The sequence below is a fragment of the Falco punctatus genome (assembly GCF_963210335.1).
Source record: "Falco punctatus genome assembly, chromosome: 11".
Classification (NCBI taxonomy): domain Eukaryota; kingdom Metazoa; phylum Chordata; class Aves; order Falconiformes; family Falconidae; genus Falco; species Falco punctatus.
Window position 1 is genome coordinate 23910208 of NC_137591.1, and position 11636 is coordinate 23921843.

The following is an 11636-nucleotide window of genomic DNA, read 5'->3' on the forward strand; positions in this document are numbered from 1 at the left end:
CTCCTCTGCTTTCTGTAAGGAGTAGCCTGCATTATTCACAGGAATTTTAAATCAAAACATTCCCAATTAAATGATACTTAGCACTTCTAATGGATTTCATAGCTTAATTATACTGCTTGTGATCTGAGACTTAACTTCATTACAAAATGAGTCTTGAACAGAAAATTATTCAGTCCTTCTTCCCCAAAAATAAGAGTTATAGCAAATTTAGTTCCGATGTTTCAAGAGGGAGCACAAAACACAAAAACTTACAAGCATTTCTAGTCAGTTTTTGTGTTTGCAGCACATTGTAACAATGTTTAACATGTATAGTAGATAAAATACTTCCGTCAAGGATAGCATATGAAGAGAATAATTACAGAAATCTGCCTATACCTAATATTGTTAATGGTGTTTTCTTTGTTTATGCTATTAGGCCAGAATAAATTTGTTTACAAATTTAATAAAACCCTTTGCAGACCACTCTGGTTACCATATAGTCATTGGTCAGGGATTGGGAGAAATCATCAAATAACCTCTAACACAAAACTGCCAAAGTGTATAGATGTGAATTACATTCCCTTTCTTTATCTTGGATATTACAGCTCAAGTGATTCAATAGTAGATAGTACATAACTCATTTTCCCTGACTTTCAGTCTTTCCTTATAAAACAATAACCAGGGTTAAAGTTACTTTATAAGTTAGAAAATAAAAAAGTTTATTTTAATCTTTTGATTTGTTTCTATATGATACCTTTTCTAATTTACTGTTCATTTTATTACCTGTCCAGTTGCTCCCAAATTAGCTATGTCAACTGTTTCTTCTGTTCAAGTTGCAAACCACAAGAGAGGTAGGAATTCTTGGATTCATACAGTGATTCCATAGTGCTCTGTGTTGTGAAAACATTGCACTGTATGAATCTGGAATATCTGTGAAGTGTACCCATCAGTTTACTGGTGAGGCATTTTCATTGACAACAACAGAAGCATTAAGTCGCATAAACATAAGCCATACAAGGAAAATAAATACGCTTCTTAGACAGTTGCTGCTGGCATATGAAGTGACATGGCATTTGTTTTTAAAGGAGTTAAATGTATGAATATGACCATTCAGATCATTGACTAGAAAGCAAATGTTTGCTAGAGTCTTGTTTTCCTCACTGATATGCATAAATTGTAAAAGAGGATACATAAGCAGATTTGTTGAGGGCAAACAATACATAAAACGTCAATTGTCCGTATCCTCAAGTAGTGTCTGTAAATGCCATGGAGTGTAATGCATAGTTATGTCGTTTAATGCATTGTAAGTGCGCCTTACATCTTCATTTTATTGTAACAGTGTGCAAATTCAGAGCGTAGGCATTACATTTTGAACTGATGTTTCAGTGGTTTATTAAAATAATGGAATTATATAGGCATAATGAAGGATGCCAATATTCCCTCTGACTTACAGGCAACCCGTTTCATTTGCATATCTATCATTCACAGTCTGAACCCTGAGATCCTCTCATTGTTTTTCCTGATCAATTTATCTGTAAAGAGTATGTATGCAGATGTTTTGTCTTTCTGTAGCTATTGTGGTTATCTCATTATTCATGAAATACATATTAACAAGGAATAGGGATATTAACAAATGATTGAACTTAGTTTGACCCATTAGATGAGATCATGATGATGATCCATACTGTTTGTTATGAAGCAGGTCATTTCTAAGGTTACAGTGAAATCTCCTTTGTTTACCTTTTGTTAGTGTATAGGGGAGGAGCACATAGTTACTGGAAAATGAAAAAGAAAAATACTGTAATGATTTCTGAATGCACTTTTCTTGAAACACTCTTTGTGCTTTTAATTAGAGAATGACACTGATAGATGTCTCATGCATTACCTGTCTTAGTTTAAAAAATATGCTTCCCTTCTGTATGTGTTTACCATTGTTTCATGTGATGACGTTTTGTGTTTTATTGGTCGCAGCTGAAGCTTCAGCTGAACCTTGTCCCCACAGCACAATAGAATGTCACCTCAAAGATGTAAATGCATAGCATTATAATGGGGGAAAAAAAAAGTACTGAATTTGTAGAAACAAAACTCTTAAGACGATCAACCTCTTTATGAGCCTCCTTCAATGGGCAGTTTTATCAGGCTTTTTACAGTGGGATCAAGATTGTTGCAATAGAATCACTGCATTGTCTTTACAGGCTCATAGAGCCAATCCTTCTGTGAGTCAACAAGGAAGTTGACAATTCCTGGATCATCCAAAGCCAATTCTCAAATCTAACGTGGCTATCTCTTCTCCCTTTTTCCTTCACGTTAAACCTATCTAACTAACTTTGCCTCTCCTCTGAGGTTTTATTTGCCAAATCATTTACTCCGTATTGTTAATAGCTTTAAACCGTCTCCGGTTTATCTGTGCCTTTTCTGACATGCAGTACTCAAAACTCAAAGCAGCATTTTCTAGCACTGTAAGCTCATGTTGTTTCATTGTTGGTAAACCATCTGATTTTTATACTTCTCCCCCCATCTCAGTGATTGTGTGGCTTTGCCAGTGTATGAAGGTGCTTGGGCTGCTCGCCAGAGGCACATACCCAAAAACTTTAAGCTGTGTTTCTGACAGTTCTAATAAGCAGGCTTTTTCTGGTCTTGGTGTGCTGGTTAAGGTGAGCCACATGATAAAGCTAGAAGGGCCGTACAGCATTGACAGGTATCAGCATCCCAGCTGGCATAATGCTGAATGCAGATCTATACACTGTGTTTGACTGGTTTAGTGTGGCAACTCATGTAGCCAGTGGTAAAAATCATTCCATTTCAGTCATATGAAGACCCTTTACATAGCTCTCTTAATAAACACAGAGGGATGTAAAAATGATTCACTTATCAGGCCAAGAGCAGTAAGCAAAACAGGTTCATATTACTGCACTAGCAAAATGCGGGAAGAGGTAGGGAGAAGCAAAAATTATTAAAAATTTGATTTAATCGTTACTTGCCATGGCTTTTTTTTTTTTCTTTGCACCATTGCCAATCTTTGATCAGATGTTAGACTGTTTTTCACTTAACTGGGTTTTTTTTCTACACCATGTAGCATTTACCAGTCAGATGATCAAGATTCATAGACGTTTCCTGTATCTTAGTATAAGTTAACTTGGAGACTAAGGCTTTCTTTCACTCAGCACAGTTGTTACAAAAGAGCAGGACCAGTAAGAATGCAGCCAAGTATAAGAACTGGTCTCATTGTTTACCTTTAACATTGATGAGCCACACCTGAACTTGGTTAGTCCTTCTGCATATGGTTAGGAGCACGCGTGTACATCAAACTAAGTCCTTCATAATTAATAGATGTTTCTCGAGTCCAAATCATAACTTTGTAACAAGGCCTGTTACAGAGTGAATTACTTTATGTGCAGCTTTGTTTCCTGTGCTTTTGTAATGGCTAATTATGTGTAGCAGTAATATTACTGAAGGTCATATCGCAATTTCAGAGTGGAAGTAGTGCCATTCATTCACAGAACATTCTCAATTTCTTTCTGCTACTTTAAACACAAAAGATGATGTAGCATAGTCTGATCTACTGGCACTTCTTTATAGTCTGCATATTTTTGAAACATAAAAATGTAGTATTCTGCAGCCTGTTACTGATTTGAAAAACAAGGTAGATTATTTCCTCTAAATTCACCTACAGTATGATTATGTTTAGCTGCAAGCCTGACAAACACACTAGTATGGTATCATCTCACCAAAACAAATTGCCTAATGGTAACAGAAGACGAGTCCTTTGCCAGAGAGACGAAGACAGCTTTGCTTCTGGCTGAGATTCAGAAGGATCAGATTGCTTATCACTAACCAGCCTTTCTTATTTTAAAAACCAAACACACAAAAACTTACAAATAGTAACAATTTTCCCTGTGACTCTTGTTTGCTAGTGCTAGTTTCCAGTTTTAGATCTGTTGCCTCTGCCCCACACAGGCAGTTTTTACTCGAGCAAGATGGATATACTAGGGAAGAAATGCTGCTGGGTGGCTGGCTGAGATGCTGAATCACACTGACCAGCTGCAAAAGACAACAAACATTAACACTTTTTTCCTCCCCACTCAGTTATGTCAAGTGGTAACATACTTAGACTGATACACCAAATGTTTTACCGTACTCCAGCAGTTACAGACATCAAAACTATCAGATTGGCATGAACCACAAAATGTTGGTTTAGCAGTATAACATGGAAGAGAATAAGAATGCATATATGTGAACCCAATGTGTATATATATAAACTGAATTAATGTTTCCTGGCAGCAGAAAGGCAGCTCTCAAGATTGAAACATATGTTGTGCTAAGTGATGTACAGCATAAGAAAAGATGTGATCTATTTACAGTCCACTACATCAGACAACAGCCAAAAAATATATATATGTATCGTGTATAACATACTCATAAATGTGTCCTGGTATTGTTATTTCTTTATAAAAATACAGACAGGCACAAATATTGTATCTGATGCCTATGCCAACAATCAGTGGGCTCATTAGGTGCCCCAGCATAATCGGCAGCGTGCCATATGAAAGGCAGCACGGGCAACTTGGCCCCTGTCATGTACGGAAACATTTTATACCCTCTGCTACAGCCTTATCTAATTACAGGCTAAGTTAACTTCAAGACCTTGAAGCCCTTCCAAGTCACTGCATCCAGAACTCCATTACTGCAGGAAGCACACTGTAATCTCTTTCAGCAGTTAACAAACTACATCTCTAAAGCATCAGTGTTTTTGCTACGAATTGGAAGAGCGCTCCAGAACCTCAGTGCCCTAATAGCTAGATACCATCTCCTAATTTCCAGTTGAAATTTCTCAATGGCCAGTTAACAGCCATTTGTTCTTGTGCCAGTATTGTCCATTAGCGCAGATACTCACTTGGGATGGGAGAAGGCTATCTCCTTGATGTATTTATAGCCCAGCGATATCCCCTGTCTTCAGTTTCCTAGACTAAACAAGCCAAATTATCCTAGTCTTCACTTTTTAAATAGGCTCTCTACTTCTCTGATCATCCCAATAACCTTTTCTGCATTCATTCTGGGCTCATAATCTCAGAGCTGAGTGATCAGACTTACACAGGCTTTCTACACAAAGCATAGCTGTGCCTTCTATAACGATATTGATACATTTCTAGTTTCTCCTTTCTGCATAAACCCAAACATTGCTTGTCATTAAAGACTAAAAGGCACTAGCGTTCTGCACTTAATGAAGGGGTTTTCAAAAAGCAACTGTCATGCCAGCTGCATTTCAGATGGCTGCAGTAAGCACGCTTTCTATTCAGTACACTTTTCAGAATTGTTGTGATCTTGTCTGGCCCAATTGTTTTTCATCACAGAGTATAAAAATGGGTTAATGCTTACCTCAGAAGTACAGTAGAAGTAGCTCCCAAATAACACCCTCTTTTCCTTCCTATTCTTCTCTGTTAATTTTTTTTTTTTTAGGAGGTGCTGGCCAAAATTGTCAAACTAGAGATTTGTTTAGTCTTAAAACCAAAGTCCCCAAGGTTTCTACAAGTTACAGCACCCCAAGTTCAGCTGTATTTTTTAATACTCACCATTTACATCAGAACAAAGCTTTTATTTTACTTTGAGTTGTGGATTTAAGCATGATGAAGTTTGACAATTTTGTCCACTGTATTTAACATTTTTAATATGAGGAAGTTTCTCCTGGGTCTTGGTTTATATTCATCTCAAACGTGCAAAAAGACGTGCATTTCTATCAGCGGAAACCAAGCCTCCAGTACCCCTGAAAGGTTTACAACTGCAAATGCTTCAGTTCCATCAGGTCTGCCAACAACAGCCAACCTTCAACGTCATGCTATGGTTGTCAGGTCACGCTAACCTGCCTGAAACAAACTTCACTTTCATTGCAGATAAACATCTGCTGTTGTCCATGTTACACATTGATTAACATGTATGTGCCATTCATTCATACTTCTGCTCATGGTTCATTTTTACTAAGCATGTAATGTGCTATTACTCTGCTGCTGTATACATTTTGTATACATTTCTGTTCTTCCTTGAAAGACTGTGAATGCTTCGGGCACTCCAACCGGTGCAGTTACATCGAGCTGCTCAATACGGTCATTTGCGTGAGCTGTAAGCACAACACTAGAGGTCAGCACTGTGAGTTATGCAGGCTTGGCTACTTCAGAAATGCTTCTGCAGAGCTGGACGATGAAAATGTGTGCATAGGTCAGTCCCGGGATACTTGCGGCTTTTCTTCTGTGCCTTTTCAGTTACTGGCAGCTGCTAGGGACCACTGCTGCTTACTTGCCAGTTGAGCCAGAATGAGCTTTTTCAATGGATAAGAACATCTGTGTAGACTTTTCACCTCATTTCCATTGCCCCTGTAGCCCTGAGGAGGTATTTTGAACCTGTGTATGATGATGAACCTCCCTGGCTGAGGGTCCTGGGCAGGCTTTCCTCAGGAGCTCCCGAGGTTGGTCGTGCTGTCCTTCCACAGGAGGGAGCCACGCTGCAGTTGCACGTGTGAAAACTGAAGGGTTGAGTCATAAATACCTGTTCCCACTGTAACTTTCGGAATTATTAGTACAGAATCTTGAATACTTGCCTGGAGACCTACAAAAGTTGCCAACTGCATCAGTAGGACATGAGGAGTGGTGTTAATTAGCCCCTTTTATCCACTTAAATTTCATTAAAACATGTTGCAGCTAGTTCTCCTCCCAGGCACAGGACCATAAATGCAGCGTTACCTTCCCTCTCCTTAGAGGAGAAACTGAAACAATGCCCACATGGTTAGGAGAAGAATTTGTCAAATCAGTTTGACATGACGTCAATTTAGAAAAGGGATTCCTAGGTGAAAACAGTGCTTTAAAACTAGCGTCCGCTTTACATACCCAAAATGCAGAATTAAAGAAAATGTCAGAACATAATATGAAAAGCGTATTAGGAAAAAAATAAAGATTTTTATCACACTAGGAGAATACACGTTATTCTCATGTCATGACAGACAGTATATGGCAAAAGTTAGGACACTAGGTGAAGATCGAACATAGACAATAAAGGAAGCCTCATACAATGGCCACTAATTAATACGTAGCCACAAAAGGCACAATTCTAATAACAAACAGAGGTGGAGAATTCCATTAGATGTTTCCTATAGACCTAAGCATCAGTAGAACCTGTTCTGGATTTTCATTGTGATTTTTTTCTTTTATTTCCATTTTCCAGGAAGCAGAAAGAAAGAGTAGTTATATTTTCATGCCAAAACAGACTATGGATGAATAAATTATATTTTAATATTCTTTATAATCCATTGCTGAGATTCAAGCTAGAAACTGCTTAGGTTGCTGTTATTTGGTTCATTCTGCAGCCTGACAGATTTACATTTTATTTCGTGATAAACAGCCAGATCCATCCACGCACTGCATTTCACGTGTCCTCCTTTTAACTTTGCTTGGCAACACATTCAGAAAATGCATGATCTCCTTTGACATTAATTAGTTTAAGCTGAACTTCAGTAAGCAAGTCATGATTTTGTATGACTGTGCAGAGGAGAGTAACCCAATCGAATGTTCCTGGGAAAAACCTGCTGTCCTTCATATTTGTGTGATGTAGGTGACTGACATCACTGATATGACATCGGGGCTGTACAATTTCAGCCGCCTAAATAGGCCTAGTGAATATGACACTAAATTAGTCTATTTGGGATTTTTCATCAGCTCATTCAGTGTTTTCCCATGTACACTGAAATGCTAAGACAGCAGCTGTAGCTACATAAGGCAAGGTTGTTAATAAACCAGGAGTCAAAAATAAGTAAATTTTAAATTAATTTGCAAGTAATGTATTTAAACTGTCTTGGTAAAAACAACCGTGCACTTCGAAAATCCCCAGACTCTACAGTAATAAAACTAAAAACCTTTAATTTAACAAAAGCCTTTAAAAAAAAGGAAGGAAAAAAAAAAAAAAAAAAGATGGTAACACAATTCACTTGCTGACTTTCCCACCTTAAAGCAAACAGAATCTTCTTGGGCTCCCATGAAAATTATACCATGTGAGATGGCTGTAGTATCAAACCCTGATTTGCTACATATTAGGTAATTTGTTTTAAATAAGTAATATTCTCGTTGGACTAAAAAAGTTTTCAGGATCATAGTGACCATCCTACATACAAAATGCATGTATCCTAGTTGATTTGCCAACTTAAGAAGACTCTTGCTACTTCTTGTTTGAAGTCAGCGAAGTGAAGCAGATACCCAAGAACTTTTCAGAAAACAGAGAAGTTTGTGCTTAACGTGCTTTCCTGAATCGGGGCTCCTAAGGTTTAATCGGGCAAAATGTAGAGTATTTTCACCTCTGAGAGAGCTGATGGATTCACCACCCTTCTAGGTCAAGCACAAAGAGTCTTGCTCTATTGGAAATGCTCATTTCTCTTTTCTCTGAGTTTAAAAGCAGTGTTTGGGGGTTTAAGTACAAGTGAACTGTTGGCATGAACATTTTAATAAGCAGATATCCAGTGACTTGTGCAAATCTTATTCCTGTATGAAAGTAATTTTTCCAGGCTAATTTTTTTCCTCTTCAGTCGTATATGTAGAAAGTAAAGAATGTTTGAGTAAGCTAGTTCAATGACAGCTAACAGGGCTTTGTCTCTGATTTATCAGAACTGTTTATATAGTTTTTGTAAAGATACATGGTAAGTACATGGATAATAAATCTGTGAATCTTAGCTGATGCTAACTAAACGGAGAAAATTTAGAATATTTCAGTTTTAAAACTAACAAGTTACAAGGAACTGAAGTACTGAGAAGGTTTTTACCAGTGAACTAAATGCAACACATTATACAGTGGGCTTAAATCTAATTACTTTATGCCCTTAATTTCTTCAGAAGCTAAATAAATTTTATTCCCTAAAATGAAATACCAAAAATCTGTGGATTTCTCAGTTAACTGCAAAATTACCTCATATGGGCAACTACAGTTTCTAAATAAATCAAGGTATTTTAAAGTTAAAAATCGTTCACTCGACATGCTTACAGTGAAAAAGAATTTAACAACTTGAAGAGCTTTTTATTTCTACAAGGTCTTAATAACTCTTTATTTCAGTGAATACACACACTGACAAGCATGGATAGCATGGAAACCACCAAGTAGACCCAGAGTAATAAAACATTTCCTTTGCCTAACTACATAAATACTGAAATGGTAATTGTTGTCACACATATAAGCCAACCTTGCAGTCACTTAGGCTTAAGCTTCAATTAACGCCTAGGAGACCTTTAGAAACCCTAATGATACATGGTTAAATGAACCCTAAGAGTTGTCCTGTAGCCACTGTCAACCCAGACTGATAAGTAGCAGGCCTGCAAGCTTCAGCCCATTTTCCTAACCTTCTTTTTTACTTATTTTCATTGTGGTTTGTTGGCAGCATCACACTGATACAGTGAATCTCAGTGAACAGTTGACTACTACTGTCATCTGCCCATCCTTCAGACAGTCACCAGATGGAGATTAGGAGGAGAATTCCTTTGCAGTTCAGATCTGCAGAGGTTTTTTTCCTTGCCCTGGAACCTGGTGTGTGGTCTGCTTATTTGGAATGTTAATTTAATGTTATTTAATAACCTTTTGTTGTAAGGGCGTTGGAGATACTCACTGCCTCCCTGCGGTACACTGGAATTGTTGCTTTTGAGCTTTTCAGTGCCTTAAGTATTTAGCAGGTCTTGGGAAGAGTTCCAAAACTTGTGATACTGTGTTGGACAATGAGTCTGGATGTTCAATGGACCTCGGTAGACTATGTGCCTGTGGCATCAACTGTGTATTGGGAAAGGTGGAGGCTAGATTCAGTTACTAAAGGTTACTGGGTCTGTCTGGTGTTCTGATTTGAACATCTACTTTTGTAAAAGGGCCTGGCTTAAAGTTTTGTTTCCACTACCTACTCACCCTTAAACAGCACAATAAGGGCCAAGTACTTCTTATGTATGTCTATGATAGAGTTCAGTAGGAAAGCTTCCACTGATTCAGGGTCAGTTTCTTGTTCTCTGGTAAATATAGTGTATCTATAACATTCAATATCATAGTCCATACGTTTCTTTCGCAAACACTTGGTTTAAATCACTGTAACTCCATTATGTCCAACTAAGCTCTTTTTCATGTACAAGAATCGGGCCCTCTGTTTCTAACATAATTCCAAGTTTTTTGTCTTTCAAGGTTTTCTATAAAAACTCTTCAAGGAAATTTTACTTCTTGCATCCAATATTTATGTCAGTTCTATGCCTGTTTACATCCATCTGATTAACATCAGAATTGCCAGCTTTTCAAAAGGCACTCACTGTGCTATAATTCTGCTCAGCCTTGCACAGTATTTTTGGCGTGTCAGTTTTCAACTTCATTAATGAATGTTGCTAGCTAATTAACTATTATTATTGAGGAACTCCGTTTGCCAAAGGTAACTATTCTTCTTCAGCATGCCAAATGTTCAAAGTGCCATCTGTAATTTATAGTTAATAAACACTGAGACAACAGATGACAAATGTCTTCCTGGTAATTTTTTTCCTATTAACAGTTTTTCCATTGGATTTGTTTTTTATCTTTTATTTCCCAGTTCAACTTCATGTTGTCGTTTACAGTATCGCTGAGGTTTAACCTAATGCTAGGGAACAATTGCCAAAGGTAGTCATCAAAGTAGCACTGCTTCACAGACATATAAAGCCAGACTCACAGCAGATTGCCCAGATTCAGGAATCGATTTGTTTATCTTTAGCCTTCAATAACAGCAGAGAGCAGATGCTGCCAACATGTGTCTGTGGTCTCAGTTGACAGTGGAGTTACTCTGGGTCTACGTGGGTCTATGTACAAATAAGATACAGCCCTTAATTTCAAAAAAAAAAAAAAAAAAAAAAAGCCAAAACAAAACACAAACAACCCAAAACTGAAGAACAGGAGTGCCAAAAATGAGCTCTGCTAGCTACTGTCTTGTCTTTGTTCAGCTAGCTGAAAGCTGAACACAGATACTGTAATCACATCTGAAAAAAAAAGGGCTGTGAATGAACAACACAGTAAGTGTTGTGGGAGGAAATGGGTTACCCTAGTCATTTTTTAATTAGTTGAACACATGTGGAAAATATACAGCAAGTAACGAGCCTCATTGCATTTTCCATCTGCCCACTGGGAGGTGAGAGAAATGAAAATGGCAGCATAAAGCCAGTTCTGATAAGTTTTGCATTACATTAGTGCTCACCTCAAGCTTTTCATTGTGGAATATGTAAAAGGTTTAACAACGTCACTGATAAATACAATCTCATCAATTTAATAGCAGATATCCACATAAATTTTGCTGCTGCTCAAAACTATAAAGGAAGACTATCTTGGAAATCAGTAAAGTGCATTTATATAGCCCTGAAAGGCATTCAGCACTTCCGAAATATTGAGTAATATAGACAAGTCTATTTTAATAATGCGAACCATTTCACCCTGATGGCACATTGATATATCCATGCTATACAAAGCTTTTCTAATGTTCATTAAATTGTCAAAAATATTCTTACCAAAAGAGGATCTGTTACAATCACTTATCCTCAAAGACCATGGTATCTTCTGCCTTTATATCTTCCTGTTTACTTTTTCTCTTCACATCATAAAATGTATCTTCCTGAAATGACATATGCAAACAAACAAATGGACCT

The 11636-nt window shown here is 37.5% G+C and overlaps 1 protein-coding gene and 1 long non-coding RNA gene across 7 annotated transcripts in view; one reads left to right on the forward strand and one right to left on the reverse strand.

The window, feature by feature from the left end:
- The window catches only part of NTNG1 (netrin G1), a 158261-nt gene that overhangs the window by 118294 nt on the left and 28331 nt on the right, over positions 1-11636 (forward strand). For 2 of the 5 annotated variants that reach the window (XM_080407208.1, XM_080407209.1), the window contains exon 7: positions 771-830. The exons of 2 other annotated variants lie outside the window; for them this stretch is intronic. In XM_080407208.1, the coding sequence (XP_080263334.1) occupies positions 771-830 (60 nt within the window). Of the gene's footprint in view, positions 1-770; positions 831-6021; positions 6190-11636 lie in introns of all 5 variants that reach the window. One more of the 5 variants, XM_080407212.1, reaches the window with a different exon arrangement.
- The window catches only part of LOC308071591, a 41164-nt gene continuing 35812 nt past the window's right edge, over positions 6285-11636 (reverse strand). For both annotated transcript variants that reach the window (XR_013931249.1, XR_013931250.1), the window contains one exon: positions 6285-11602. This is a non-coding gene — a long non-coding RNA (uncharacterized lncRNA). The remainder of the gene's footprint in view (positions 11603-11636) is intronic.